The 15,997-nt window shown below is 45.1% G+C and overlaps 1 protein-coding gene across 24 annotated transcripts in view; it reads left to right on the top strand.

Moving 5' to 3' along the window:
* The window catches only part of ANO10 (anoctamin 10), a 268,016-nt gene that overhangs the window by 47,029 nt on the left and 204,990 nt on the right, over positions 1–15,997 (top strand). For 13 of the 24 annotated variants that reach the window (XM_086366276.1, XM_086366286.1, XM_086366269.1 and 10 more), the window contains one exon: positions 14,689–14,841. In XM_086366276.1, the coding sequence (XP_086222402.1) occupies positions 14,703–14,841 (139 nt within the window). In that variant the 5' untranslated portion in view covers positions 14,689–14,702. Of the gene's footprint in view, positions 1–2,562; positions 2,690–2,759; positions 3,205–14,688; positions 14,842–15,997 lie in introns of those variants that run through there. The other 11 variants (XM_086366285.1, XM_086366275.1, XM_086366268.1 and 8 more) reach the window with 2 other exon arrangements.

Raw genomic sequence — 15,997 nt, 5'->3', positions numbered from 1 at the left:
GCTCTATCCCTGGTCTCCCTCTTTCCTGTCTTGAACCTGGAAAACACAAAGCAGGGTCAGGGGACAGAAAAGCAGACCCAGCTTCTCCGGCATTGTAGGACTTCAGGCATCTGTCTCCAGCGAACTGCAGGAGAAAGCGCCCATTCACTGTTTCTCTCATTCCTTTTAAGAGTTATTGCATTACTGGGATCCTTAACTGGGGATGTATCATGGATAAAACTGAAAAATCTCTGCCCCTGTAAAGCTTACATCCTAGTGAAAGATTGACAAAAAATAATATAAAGCGTTAGAAGGTGATGAGCACTAAGGAAAAAAGAAGTATGTTAAGGTAAGAGGAACCAGAGATCAAATTGCCAATATCCGCTGGATCATCGAAAAAACAAGAGAGTTCCAGAAAAACATCTATTTCTGCTTTATTGACTATGCCAAAGCCTTTGACCGTGTGGATCACAATAAACTGTGGAAAATTCTGAAAGAGATGGGAATACCAGACCACCTGACCTGCCTCTTGAGAAACCTATATGCAGGTCAGGAAGCAACAGTTAGAACTGGACATGGGACAACAGACTGGTTCCAAATAGGAAAAGGAGTAGTCAAGGCTGTATATTGTCACCCTGTTTATTTAACTTATATGCAGAGTACATCATGAGAAACGCTGGGCTGGAAGAAGCACAAGCTGGAATCAAGATTGCCGGGAGAAATATCAATAACCTCAGATATGCAGATGACACCACCCTTATGGCAGAAGGCAAAGAAGAACTAAAGAGACTCTTGAAAGAGGAGAGTGAAGAAATTGGCTTAAAGCTCAACATTCAGAAAACGAAGATCATGGCATCTGGTCCCATCACTTCACGGGAAATAGATGGGGAAACAGTGGAAACAGTGTCAGACTGTATTTTGGGGGGCTCCAAAATCACTGCAGATGGTGACTGCAGCCATCAAATTAAAAGACGCTTACTCCTCAGAAGGAAAGTTATGACCAACCTAGATAGCATACTGAAAAGCAGAGACATTACTTTGCCAACAAAGGTTCGTCTAGTCAAGGCTATGGTTTTTCCAGTAGACATGTATGGATGTGAGAGTTGGACTGTGAAGAAAGCTGAGCGCAGAAGAATTGATGCTTTTGAACTGTGGTGTTGGAGAAGACTCTTGAGAGTCCCTTGGACTGCAAGGAGATCCAACTAGTCCATTCTAAAGGAGATCAGTCCTGGGTGTTCTTTGGAAGGAATGATGCTAAAGCTGAAACTCCAGTACTTTGGCCACCTCATGTGAAGACTTGACTCATTGGAAAAGACTCTGATGCTGGGAGGGATTGGAGGCAGGAGGAGAAGGGGACGACAGAGGATGAGATGGCTGGATGGCATCACCGACTCGATGGACGTGAGTTTGAGTGAACTCCAGGAGTTGGTGATGGACAGGGAGGCCTGGCGTGCTGCGATTCATGGGGTCGCAAAGAGTCGGACACGACTGAGCTACTGAACTGAACTGAAGGTAAGATGGTGGGATGGACTGGAGAGCAGGTATTAAAGAATAGTTAGAAAGGGCCTCGGTGAGAAGATGGGATTTGATTCCAGGTTCCTGTGAGGGAAGGAAGGAAGGAAATAAATCATCTCCTTAATTAACAAAGAGCTTTGAAAGCAGAGGGAACAAAACCCCAGGGCACAGATCCCGAGGTGGGAGGTGGCAAAGGTGGTAGAGGGTGTCTGGTGAATAGAGCAGGGAGACTAACCTAGCTAGGGTGGAGAAAAAAGGGAGAGTAAGAGATTTTCTCCGAGGTAGGGGAAGGCGGGGCTAGGAGGCTATAATCTATAAGATATTTGGCTGTATTGGATATGAAGTTTTAATAATATACTGTATTTGGACTTTTCATTACCTGAAAGTGAATTACAACTAAAATGAGACATTCTTATATTTGAAAGTGACAAGAAAGTTGGACTGTGGACCTTCTGTGCTCACTCAGTCGTGTCCGACTCCTGGCAACCTCCTGGACCACACAGCCTGCGAGGCTGCTCTTGTCCATGGAATTTTACAGATAAGAATACTGGAGAAGGTTGCTATTTCCTTCGCCAGGGGATCTTCCCAATCGGTGGCTCGATCCTGCATCTCCTGCGTCTCCTGCATTGACAGGAGAATTCTTTACCACTGAGCCACCAGGGAAGCCCCAGTAAGAGACAGGAAAAGAGGAAAATGTGAAAGGGGCATATTTCTTTAGGGGTCGCCATTGGACTCTTGGAGTGACAGCCCAGTCCTAGGAGGCCCCGCCTCTCCATTTTGGTCCTGCCCCCGTCCTGCTGGACAGCCCTGCGAGGCCCCGCCTCTCCTACCGTGGTCCCGCCGCCACGCAGAGTGACAGCCCTAAAGGCAACCCTTTTCCTTAGCAGCCTCAGCTCTCAATGCAGGTGACAGCGGGGTTTGGCTCGTCTAGCGTTTCTCTGGGGCAGCCACGTCTCTCCGCCGGGGGTGACTCACCGCAAGGCCCCAGCACCAAGCCCCGCCTACCCCCACCGCGGCCCCGCCCCGCCTGCGCGAGATTGCGTCTCAGCCCCGCCACGCCCGCCACCCGCAGCGCTCAGCGGCGCCCGCCCCGCAGGCCCCAGCCCGCCTCTAGCCCCGAGAGTTGCTCGCCAGGCCTCCGGGACTCGCCGGCTCTCGGGCCCGCCCCCGAAGACGTGGAGCGCTGAGGCGGCGGGTGAGTGGGGTAGGGGGCCGGCGACCCCTGACACTCGGAGGCCAGAGCCCAGGTCTCTGCGGGTCGTTGAGTGTGGGCTGCCGGGTGGCGGCGCGACGCTTCCAGGGACTCCTGGCCGCCACCCTTCCTTCCCGGTGTACCTTCCGGGGCTGGCAATCCGGGAGTGGGGAAATGGGACCGGGAGGGACGCCGAGGTTGGGTATTTTTCGAGTCGGGGGTCGGAGCGGGGAGGAGTGCAGGTGGGAGTGGCATTCGCAGGCTTGGACGCTGCAGAGGGCCAGGGTTGGTCTGAGGTGGAGGGTTCATAGAAGAAATCTGGTGAGGTTGAACTCCGGTGGCTTGTGGAGGCAGGATGCGGGGGCTTGAGGTGTTCCAGACCTATGGGGAATGAGGTGATTCGGGGTGAAGAAGTCGGCGAAGCCCAGTGAAGGGCGTTTTGGGGAAGGACCAGCTCACGGGGGCCGGTGATTCACGCTTCCTTGGACAGTCGGAAAGCGTGTGACCCCAGCCAGCTTGTGAGTTCTGCTGTTTCTCACATTGGGGTGATCGAGTTTCCAGGCTTTCAACAGGGACACATCGTGCAGCTTAAATAATAGATGCAAATCAAGGGTAGTGCCTGGGACACCTGAGAGCTGTGACTGGACCAGGTGCTTCTCCTAATTTACCTGGAGCCCTGGCCGCGCCAGCGTTGGTGGGCGCTGTCCTCTGTAAAACCCTATTCCAGCAACCCAGACCGTGTATGGAGGTCCCACCCTTACAGAGTTCAGAGTTGAGGTTGTTTATTCGGACTGAAAAACATCACAAATATTTAAAATATTTTAAATCGTGTATAGAGTTTTAATGTTTAAAAATCGAATCCTGTGGGGTTTTAAAAAAAATTTAAATCTTTCTTTTGTGATTACTTTCCATTTAAAGTTACATGAAGGAACTAGATGTTTTCTAACAGCCCATTCTGTGAGTGTGACAGACAATTGTAAATTAACTGTGGAAAGTAGATCGTATCTGTTATGACCACATATTGCTAAATTGTAGAACTGCAGATGAAGAATGAAATTGAAAAGACCCTAAAATACTGGAAAGGGAAAGAAAAGTCCTGGTAAATTGGAAAGCGTGTGCACTTAAAAAAACAAATCAACAAGCTAAGTGAAACTTTTCTTCATTGTAAGGAAACTCAGAAGATAGAGAAAAGTATAAGGGATGAACATTAAAACTCCATGTTATTTCACCAACTCTGATATTTTGATGCAATTCTTCTTTATTTTTGTTTTTTTTGCATAACTAAACGTTTGGTGGTTTCGACACTAAGTAATGTCTGACTCTTGTGACCCCATGGACCGTAGCCCGCCAGGCTCCTCTGCCTTTTGGATTTTCCAGGCAAGAATACTTGAGTGGGTTGCCATTTCCTTCTCCAGGGTATCCTCCCAACCCAGGAACTGAACCCGGGTCTCCTGCACTGCAGGCAGATTCTTTACCGCCTGAGCTACCAGGGAATTCTAAATAACTAAATGTACATATTACATAATTAGGGTCATATTGTTTTACTTTGTGTTTTGGTTTTTTCCTTTTGTATTTTTAGCATTTTCCTGGATCATTGAAAATTCTCCCTAAACATCTTCGTAAATGGTGGTGTGTTCATCAGGTGAATTCATTCTTTTATCACTTAGGAGCGGTTCATCTGTGTGCCAGGTCTTGTGCTTGGGGAGGAGTTTCAGTGTTGCTCTAGGTTCTCAGACATTATTCCAGCCCAAAGAAGCAGAAATCTTGACAGTGTCTGGGGTGCTAAATGTAGACAGACTATTGAGTGCAGCATGTAATCAGGTGTGGGCAGCTGTGACCAGGTCGTCTTTATGGCATCATGTCTCAACTCTCCCACACCTTTCTGTGGAGTCCTGAGGCCGGGAGGTTCCCAGGTATGTACCTCAGGGAATGGGCCTCAGCATCTTCCCTGTGTTGGGGGTGTCCGTGTGGAACTCTAGTGAGGGGTGGAGGTGTGCAGTGCTCAAGTTCCATTCTCAGATCTGCCCACATCTTAGGTGACTCTGAGGGGCAGCTGCCCTAGGTCTCAAGGGGGACTGTCTCACAATTGCTCTCATAATTAACTACCTGCCGAGGTTTTAGAGGCTGTCTCTAAGTTGTCTTAGACCTCAGGAGCCCTAGGAGGGGTCCTGTCCCTTTTCCTTCTACCACCGGCCTTTAAAATTGCAACTTTTCTCCTAGGAAATCTCTCTCATCTTCCAGCTTGATCAGTGTAGCCCTTCAGTTTTCTTTCACGGACATGATCCTGCTCTACTTTATGACTGAAAGTAATTTTGTCATTTTGATCAGAGCTTCTCCTTGAGTCTGACGTAAGGTGATTCCTAAAGACAGCCTTGTCCATTTACTTATTATTATTCTTTGAATTAATGATAATTCCATTGACTTTTCTTCTTTACCCAAACTCAAGAAGAGAAGTAAGGGGTTGTTATTCTTTTTTTTTTTTGATCCTTGATAAAATATGTGAACACCCCCCACCCTCTTGGTTGAATCACGGTGAGTTTCTTTGCGCACGTGCGTTTCGGCCACCATGTGGTCAGGATGTCGCTCTTATAATAGGCAAGTGATTCCAGTAGCTAACATAAAAGCAACCAGGAGCCAGTTCCTTTGTAGGTCTCCTTTAGCCTGTGTGCAATTCAATACATGATAAAGGAGAAAGAGTTTGGGATGGCTGTCTACTGACCCTGTGCCGAGAGTATATGGAACCTAGCTGCTCTGTGTCGTGTAGTTATTCCTGGGTGCTGGCCTGGCCAACTTTCTGGATAAAAGGGGACACTGGCTATGGTAGCAGAAATCATTCTACTCTCTTGTGCCCAGGAAATCTATGTGTTCAGTCATTGCCTGTTTTCAGATTGGCCCCAACAGGAACTGTGAGGCCCTCTGCCATGCCCACACTTAAACCCACCATGTCCCCCCACCTGGTTTTCTGGTTCCACGTACTACTCAAGTGGTAAAGAATCTGCCTGCGATGCAGGCAACCAGGGTTCAGTCCCTGGGTCGGGAAGATCCTCTGGAGGAGGAAATGGCAATCCACTCCAGTACGCTTGCCTGAAGAATTCCATCGACAGAGAAGCCTGGCAGGCTACAGTTTGTGGGGTCTCAAAGAGTTAGACACAACTGAGTGACTAACAACACACACACACACTAGTCTAGTGTGCATTGTAACAGTGAAGCCAGCTCCAATTAAGACCCTCTGGTGAAAGTGGATTGCAGAACTCGGCTTAGCCCTGGCCACCGTGAGGTTTCTTATTTTTACCACCTTACACTTGATATCCCCTCTGTTGGGCCTGCCCATGTGGAGAGGTGGGTTTGGAGCAGGCCTGGATTGCACTGGTCAGTGAACCACAAGAGTGATGTTGCATGCAGAGCCCAGAGAGGGGCAGGACTGCCTGAGGAGAGAGCATCCACAGGCATGATACTGTGCAGTGATGGAAATTCCCTGAGTAGAGGGCCCGGGAAGGAGGGCACAGGGCTTCAGGGACAGGACCATGGTCATTTAAGAGAGGTTCCTGTCTCTTAGGTCACCCAGCCCATAGGTACGCTGTGGCCCAGTGGGTGGCACATGTGTGAAGCACCTGAAAACAAGCAGTGTTGAAAGATGCTCCAAGAGCATCTTGTGTACCGGAGCCTTGGAGGGGTCAAAACTTACCAAGCTCCACTGAACTGCTCAGAGCAGAGCCTAAGCAGCACTGGCATTTATGTTAGTCTGTGAGTCTCTTAATGATCGAAAGCGCGCGGCTGGCTACACAGCTGTGGTACGGCCACTGCCGTGGTGAGACTATAAACCAATATTATTGGCTAAGTTCATAAAAAGGGGGAAAAAAGGTTCTTTGCATACGGCATGGTATCATTGAAAGAGTGCTGGATTTCAGTCCTCTTTCTGCTACAATGGTTGTATAACTTCAGTCAGTTCAGTTCAGTCACTCAGTCGTGTCCGACTCTTTGCGACCCCATGAATTGAAGCACGCAAGGCCTCCCTGTCCATCACCATCTCACGTCCATCGAGTCGGTGATGCCATCCAGCCATCTCATCCTCTGTCGTCCCCTTCTCCTCCTGCCTCCAATCCCTCCCAGCATCAGAGTCTTTTCCAATGAGTCAAGTCTTCACATGAGGTGGCCAAAGTACTGGAGTTTCAGCTTTAGCATCATTCCTTCCAAAGATCACCCAGGGCTGATCCCCTTCAGAATGGACTGGTTGGATCTCCTTGCAGTCCAAGGGACTCTCAAGAGTCTTCTCCAACACCACAGTTCAAAAGCATCAATTCTTCGGTGCTCAGCTTTCTTCACAGTCCAACTTTCACATCCATACACGACCACTGGAAAAACCATAGCCTTGACTAGACAGACCTTTGTTGGCAAAGTAATGTCTCTGCTTTTCAATATGCTATCTAGGTGGGTCATAACTTCCTTCCAAGGAGTAAGCGTCTTTTAATTTCATGGCTGTGATCACCATCTGCAGTGATTTTGGAGCCCCAAAATATAAAGTCTGACACTGTTTCCACTGTTTCCCCATCTATTTCCCATGAAGTGGTGGGACCGGATGCCATGATCTTCGTTTTCTGAATGTTGAGCTTTAAGCCAACTTCTTCACTCTCCTCTTTCACTTTCATCAAGAGGCTTTTCAGTTCCTCTTCACTTTCTGCCATAAGGGTGGTGTCATCTGCATATCTGAGGTTATTGATACTTCTCCCTGCAATCTTGATTCCAGCTTGTGCTTCTTCCAGCCCAGTGTTTCTCATGATGTACTCTGCATATAAGTTAAATAAGCAGGGTGACAATATACAGCCTTCACGTACTCCTTTCCCAGTTTGGAACCAGTCTGTTGTTCCATGTCCAGTTCTAACTGTTGCTTCCTGACCTGCATATAGGTTTCTCAAGAGGCAGGTCAGGTGGTCTGGTATTCCCATCTCTTTCAGAATTTTCCACAGTTTATTGTGATCCACACAGTCAAAGGCTTTGGCATAGTCAATAAAGCAGAAATAGATGTTTTTCTGGAACTCTCTTGCTTTTTCGATGATCCAGCAGATATTGGCAATTTGATCTGTGGTTCCTCTGCCTTTTCTAAAACCAGCTTGAACATCTGGAAGTTCACGGTTCACATATTGCTGAAGCCTGGCTTGGAGAATTTTGAGCATTACTTTACTAGCATGTGAGATGAGTGCAATTGTGCGGTAGTTTGAACATTCTTTGGCATTGCCTTTCTTTGGGATTGGAATGAAAACTGACCTTTTCAGTCCTATGGCCACTGCTGAGTTTTCCAAATGTGCTGGCATATTGAGTGCAGCACTTTCACAGCATCATCTTACAGGATTTGAAATAGCTCAACTGGAATTCCATCACCTCCACTAGCTTTGTTCATAGTGATGCTTTCTAAGGCCCACTTGACTTCACATTCCAGGATGTCTGGCTCTAGGTGAGTGATCACACCATCATGATTATCTTGGTTGTGAAGATCTTTTTTGTACAATTCTTCTGTGTATTCTTGCCACCTCTTCTTAATATTTTCTGCTTCTGTTAGGTCCAAACCATTTCTGTCCTTTATTGAGCCCATCTTTGCATGAAATGTTCCCTTGGTATCTCTGATTTTCTTGAAGAGATCGCTAGTCTTTCCCATTCTGTTGTTTTCCTCTATTTCTTTGCATTGATCACTGAGGAAGGCTTTCTTATCTCTTCTTGCTATTCTTTGGAACTCTGCATTCAGATGCTTATATCTTTGCTTTTCTCCTTTGCTTTTTGCTTCTCTTCTTTTCACAGCTATTTGTAAGGCCTCCCCAGACAGCCATCTTGCTTTTTTGCATTCTTTTCCATGGGGATGGTCTTGATCCCTGTCTCCTGTACAATGTCACGAACCTCATTGCATAGTTCATCAGGCACTCTGTCTATCAGATCTAGTCCCTTAAATCTATTTCTCACTTCCACTGTATAATCATAAGGAATTTAATTTAGGTCATACCTGAATGGTCTAGTGGTTTTCCCTACTTTCTTCAATTTGAGTCTAAATTTGGCAATAAGCAGCTCATGATCTGAGCTACAGTCAGCTCCCAGTCTTGTTTTTGCTGACTGTATAGAGCTTCTCCATCTTTGGCTGCAAAGAATATAATCAGTCTGATTTCGGTGTTGACCATCTGGTGATGTCCATGTGTAGAGTCTTCTCTTGGGTTGTTGGAAGAGGGCGTTTGCTATGACCAGTGCGTTCTCTTGGCAAAACTCTATTAGCCTTTGCCCTGTTTCATTCTATATCCCAAGGCCGAATTTGCCTGTTACTCCAGATGTTTCTTGACTTCCTACTTTTGCATTCCAGTCCTCTGTAAAGAAAAGGACATCTTTTTGGGGTGTTAGTTCTAAAAGATCTTGTAGGTCTTCATAGAACCATTCAACTTCAGCTTCTTCAGTTTTACTGGTTGGGGCATAGACTTGGATTACTGTGATATTGAATGGTTTGCCTTGGAAACGAACAGAGATCATTCTGTCGTTTTTGAGATTGCATCCAAGCACTGCATTTTGGACTCTTTTGTTGACCGTGATGGCTACTCCATTTCTTCTAAGGGATTCCTGCCCACAGTAGTAGATATAATGGTCATCTGAGTTAAATTCACCCATTCCAGTCCATTTCAGTTCGCTGATTCCTAGAATGTCGATGTTCACTCTTGCCGTCTCCTGTTTGACCACTTCCAATTTGCCTTGATTCATGGACCTGACATTCCAGGTTCCTATGCAATATTGCTCTTTACAGCATCGGACCTTGCTTCCATCACCAGTCACATCCACAGCTGGGTATTGTTTTTGCTTTGGCTCCATCCCTTCATTCTTTCTGGAGTTATTTCTCCACTGATCTCCATATTGCGCCTCTACTGACCTGGGGAGTTCCTCTCAGTATCCTATCATTTTGCCCTTTCATACTGTGCATGGCTTAGTTTCATTGAGCTAGACAAGGCTGTGGTCCATGTGATTAGATTGACTAGTTTTCTGTGAGTATGGTTTGTGTGTCTGCTCTCTAATGTCTCTCGCAATACCTGTCTTACTTGGGTTTCTCTTAACTTGGACGTGGGGTATCTCTTCAGGGCTGCTCCAGCAAAGCGCAGCCACTGCTCCTTACCTTGGACAAGGGGTATCTCCTCACAGCCACCCCTCCTGACCTTGAACACGGAGTAGCTCATCTTGGCCGTCCTGTGCCTGCGCAGCCACTGCTCCTTGGACGTGGAGTTGCGCCTCTTGGCATGTGTAACTTCAGGTTTTATTAACATGAAATAGTGTGTGGTCTTGGAACCAATTGATCCCTAAGGCTCCTTTTGCTCTAAAAATTCTATCCTAGTCCAGCTTCTGCAGTGGTTTTGCCAGTCTCCTGAATAGGTAACAAGTTCTTTCAGTTTATATGCTTTTGCTGCTGCTGAGTAATTTCAGTCGTGTCCAACTCTATGCAGCCCCATAGACAGCAGCCCACCAGGCTCCCCCATCCCTGGGATTCTCCAGGCAAGAACACTGGAGTGGGTTGCCATTTCCTTCGCCAATGCATGAAAGTGAAAACTGAAAGTGAAGTCACTCAGTCGTGTCCGACCCTCAGCGACCCCATGGACTGCAGCCTTCCAGGCTCCTCCATCCATGGGATTTTCCAGGCAAGAGTACTGGAATGGGGTGCCATTGCCTTCTCCGTTATATGCTTTTACCCAAAACTAAACAAAAGAATCTTTTGAAGCTTGGCAACTTCTTATGTTCAAAGTTAATATGTTTTTAATTTTAGGAGTAAAGCAAAATATTATATTGCATATGTCATTTTAGAAGTATGTTTTGGTCATTACTGCAGTGTATATTTTCCACCTGTTATTGAAAAGTTGAGTCTTCTGTTTTATAAACATAGAAGGTATTTGTTTCTAATCATAAGAAATACGTGCTCACTAAAATTCAAATTAGGAAGAAAAATGTAAAGAAAATAAAAATTATCATGGATCCTACTACCTGGAAATGGCCAAGGAAAAATATATCTGCCTAATCATTGATGGAATTTTTATTAAGTGCACATACCCACCTGTGACTAACACAAGTGTGTATAATACACAAGTCTGTCATATGTGATGAGTAGGTATATATACACACTTGTGGTTAAGGCTGTGAGCTCTGGCATCAGGCTGTCTGGTTTTGAAGCCCAGTTCCCCTCTTTGCAACTGTGATGTGGACTGTTTTACTTCTATCACCTCAGTTTTCTCATCTGTAAAGTGAAAACATTGAAATTCCTTCTTCACGAGGTTGGTGTGAGACTCTTGTGTGCTTAGTCGCTCAGTCGTGGCCGACTCTATGTGACCCATGGTCAGTAGCTCACCAGGCTCCTCTGTCCATGGGAATTCTTCAGGCAAGAATACCAGAGTGGGTTGCCATGTCCTCCTTCAGGGGATCCTCCCAACCCAGAGGTCGAACCCAGGTCTCCCACATTGCAGGCAGATTCTTTACTGACTGAGCCAAAAAATGTATAGTCTTGGGGAATTCCCTGGTGATCCAGTGTTTAGGACTTTGAGCTTCTACTGTAGGGGCCATGGGTTCATTCCTGGTCAGGAAGCTTTAGGTTCCTGCATGCAGAGCAGCACAGCCAAAAAAGAAAAAAGAAAAAGAAAAACATAGCCCAGTGCTTTGAATGCAGTAGCTAGTGTTGTCATTTTACAATTATGGTGGATTATATATATTCATAAATGGGGTCACACTCTGCATTTTTACCTTATAGTGTGTTATAAAACATTCTCATGTTAATGGAGTTGGATCTGTATCCTGGTATTAATGATTCTGTTGTATAATAGACTTTATTTAGCCGCTCTCCTGTTTGACAATTATAGGAAAGATAGAAAAAAGACTTGTAATGAACTTCTTTTGTGTACATTTTTTATTATAGTTTTGGTATAAATTCCTGAATATTCATTAGGAGGACTGATGCTGAAGCTCCAATACTTTGGCCACCTGATGTGAAGGAGCCAACTCTTTGGAAAAGACCCTGATGCTGGGAAAAATTGAAGGCAAAAGGAGAAGGGGGCCATGGGGGAAGAGATGGTTGGATGGCATCATTGACTCAGTGGGCATGAAATTGAGCAAACTCCCGGACATAGTGAAGGACAGGGAAGCCTGGAGTGATCTGAGTCGGACATGACTGAACAACTGGAGAACAACATAAATTCCTAGAACTGGCAATGTTCTCTTGAATGGTGTATTGAATACCATTTTTCAGATTGCTACTGTTCTTTATGGGAAGGTGGAATTAACATCTGACAGCAATATGTGAAAATGCCAACTTTTCTGCTCTTGTGCCAGACCATCTGGGTTCTGTCCACCTTTCAACAAATCTGAAAAGGGAAAACATCTCATTGTTACTTTGCATTCTTTTCTTAGTAACTTTGAACATCTTTTCAAGTGTGTTGTCCTCTTTATTTCTTCTTTGTGACTTGTCATTTCAGTTTTTCTTGTATTTTCCTGTTGTTGATTTGTAAGAATTCTTTGTATATCAGAGATTGTGACATTTTGTCTGTAACATATGGGACATCTTTTTAAGGTTAAGGTCATGCTTGGAGACTGAAAGGAACAAGTATTCATTGTGAATTTCTAGATAGAGCTCATATGCTTCTTGAGAACTGAAACCTGCCTCTAGTTTCTCAGAAAGATTGTTTTATGACCTGTTGATTGTGAATAATTCTCACTCACTTTGGTGGTGCTTTAGTCACTGTGTCCTACTCTTGTGACCCCATGGGCTGTAGCCTACCAGGCCAGTCTGTCCATGGGATTCTCCAGGCAAGAATACTGGAGTGGGTTGCCATTTCTTTCACTTACATTAGGCAGTGCATAAAGGCAGCCAAGCTTTGACCTTTGATGCCTGTGCACATATGTCCTGTTGAGCCCTTCCTTTACTGTCACATTATCCTCACCATTCCTTCCATCTTTGCTGTTTGCTCATACACAGCCATTCTTCCCATGTCCCTGGTTAGAAACCATGGAGTCATCTGTGTATCTTCTCCAAGTTGAAGGCTTTCTAGTTCTCAGGCTCCCTTCCCAGAAAGTCATTTTGCCTCCTCAGTTTGCCCCTGTCCCTCCGGTTATTGGCCAATAAGTCTTTCACGTTTTCCATAAGCTGCAATAGAAAAACCCGAATGAACTTTTTGGTCAACCCAGCACCGAGTCTGTGTGTTAGAATGATTTGATGTATCCTCGCTTCTCAAAAGTAAGATGTCGACCTTATTTACTTTTGTACCTTTAGACTCCATCGTGACCTGGCCCATAGTCACCCCATGATTAATGTTTGTTGTATTTGATATTTCCATGTAACAGATGATGATGGTAAGCTTCTATAGTCTATTGGTAGATTAACCTTTTCCCAAACTTTTTGTTATGAGGAATTTAAGAGGTTCAAAGGAATTGAAAGCATACCAGGACAAAAGCCCCCTAAATGTACCAGTTGGGATTTATATCACCCTGGCACATAGTCGTCTGCTCAAAAACCTCCAGTGACTTCTTACTGACTGTTGAGTCAGATGTAAATGGCAGCAGACTTTCCCATATGGTTGCAGCTCACAAACAGGTTATCACCCTGCTCTGGTCAGGACTTTACCCTCGCTTCATTGACTTTACACGTGTTGTTCCCTGCGTAGAACATGCTTCCCTCTTTGCTGGACCATTTACTTTTGTGTATGAGGTATTCTGAGTTCCCATAGCTCTAATTGCTAACTCTTTTGTCATTCTATATAATTCCTTACCACATGATTAGCTATTTGAAGGTGAGAACTCAGTCCTATTTTGACTTGGCAGCCTAGCCTGCTGACTCTCATTTGGCTGATACCTGGAAATAGCATTCCTGGTGTATTTGTAGTATAATTTACATCCAGCATTAATTTATAATACCTGTGTTGCCCCAAACAAAACTTATGCTCTGTTAGTGAAAAACAAAAGCTTATGAGTCCAGGCCAGTCTTGGTCTGTTTGATCAGCTTGCTGCAAGACCGTGAGTTCCCCCAAAGAAAGGAAAGATGCCCTGTGTTGTTGGTCACACCTTCTGTGATTGTACCCAATAATTGATTTGCACTTGTGCTTTGGAGTCATTAAAACTTCCATTAAGTACAAAGTTAGAATAAAGGAGTCCAAAGTCTGAAAAGTGCCCCTGATGAGAATCACTGAGTTAGAGAGATAGACATGAGAAACACTTTAAAGGGAGGTCGTTAGGCCTTAGTGACTGATACCATCAGTGGGTCTCCAGATTGACTGTGACAATTTTCAGGCTTGGTAACAGAGATAAAGATGATACCTCTGAGAAAGTTAAGGACACTGGGAGGGGCAGCTGGTGCTGGGGACATAGACTGCATACTGCAACATGAAACTGGAGTGTGTCAGCTCCCTGCTCATAATGAATTGGTGACTTCTGTTGTATGTTGACAAGGCGCAGTTGCTTTGTAATAGTCAGGAGCCATCATTAGGTACCGGTCCATTCCCATCCTCCTTCCCCTAAAACAGAGTTCATGCTCCAGCCGTAACTAATCACTTCTATTTCTCTGAGTCTCTTGGCTATTTTTCATCATTATTTTGTAGGGGGCACTCTATTTCCTCTACCTGGAATGCCATCCATTGTCCACCTGGCAAACTCTCGTTCAACTTTCTAAGTCCTGTTCAGGTCCGTCACACCGTCTGTAAATACTTCCTTAGTTCTCTTGTGAGAGTACCTTTTACACTGTTATGCCATCACTTACCTGAATGTCCCCTCCACCATATTCTGATCTGCTTACAGACAAGGGTGTTGTTCCCTTGTTTTTGTACAGGGCCTGGCCCCCACAGGTGCTGTGAACCATTGGGTGAGCCTGGCATGTAACCCATCTGGATCATGGGAAAATTCCTTTTGTCTAAGAAGCCAGACTTGTGGTGAATTGTGGTTAATTTTCATTAAGAGAAAATACAGATATAGTCTATATTTTTTTTTTTCCGTGAGAACCCATGTTTACTTCTTATTTTCAGCACGTTTGTCAAAGATGAAAGTGACCTTATCTGCTCTGGATACTCATGAGAGTTCTTTCACACCTTTGGTCGTCATAGAACTTGCTCAGGATGTCAAGGAAGAAACCAAAGAATGGCTGAAAAACCGAATCATCACTAAAAAGAAAGATGGAGGTGAGCAAAATAAATATTACTCCGATTCAGTCATGCCCACTTGAATAAAACTGCATTTACAAACGTGTTTCACAGTTTTCTGGTTGATCTATTTTTAAAATTCACGGTCATTTCTTTGCTCTTTGTTCTATACCTAGGACTTGAAAGGAGGTCTTAAGTCAACGTTAGGTTGTAAGTCTCTCTTAGACCATAAACACCCTGAGTGATTTTGTTCACAGCTGTAAACTCTGCGCCTGTGTACAGTACCTGGTGCATAGTAGGTACTTAATAAATATTTGTCAAATGTATGAATGTCTTTGAGTATTCTTTGTGTGTTGGTTGTGATGCTAAGAGGAACAGAAACATGTCTCTGCCAGCAAAGATATTACTGTCAGGGTAAGGAGACTGAATGCTAGATCCAGGAAGTCAAAGGAATAGGCAAAAAGCTAATGAAAAAGCTGTTACAAAATAGCGCATGATACTTAAAAATGAGTCTCCTATGTGTACTTGCTATGAAAGTCAAGGGAAGGAGGAAGTGATGCTTTTCAGGGTGGTAAGGGATGACTTCATGGAAGAAGCCAAAGTTTAACCCTCAGCTCTGGCAAAAAGGGGGCTGGACCTGGGAAAGAGGTGGAGCAGACGCTTTGTTGTCATTGTTCATTCGCCCAGTTGTGTCTCAGCGACCCCGTGAACTGCAGCATGCCCCGCTTCCCTGTCCTTCACCATCTCCCTGAGTCTGCTCAAACTCATGTCCATCGAGTCAGTGATGCCATCCAACCATCTCATCCTCTGTCGTCCCCTTCTCTTGCCCTCAATCTTTCCCAGCATCAAGGTCTTTTCCTGTGAATCGTCTCTTCACATCAGGTGGCCAGAGTATTGGAGCTTCAGCCTTAGCATCAGTCCTTCATCAGATACTTCATAAAACTACAGAAAACACCCCCTAAAAGTGTCCAGGAGGTATATACCTCTGAATAAAAGGAGTTCTAGAAAGGAAACAGAGAAAAAGGAGAGGAAGAAATCGTCAAAGAAAAACTCAGGACTGGTGTACACTTTTTCAGATTGAATCGGCCCATGCAATGCCCAGACTGGCTGAAACTGGTGTATATGATTGGAATGTTTCAGAATCCTGGGGACAGGAAGACACTACGGACTTCCAAAAAAAGAAGCTAGGTCAGAA

The sequence above is a fragment of the Bos grunniens genome, chromosome 22, assembly GCF_055505025.1.
Source record: "Bos grunniens cultivar Pamir isolate PY7600 chromosome 22, Bosgru_T2T1.0, whole genome shotgun sequence".
NCBI lineage: Eukaryota > Metazoa > Chordata > Mammalia > Artiodactyla > Bovidae > Bos > Bos grunniens.
This window is presented reverse-complemented; position numbering and strand designations above follow the sequence as displayed.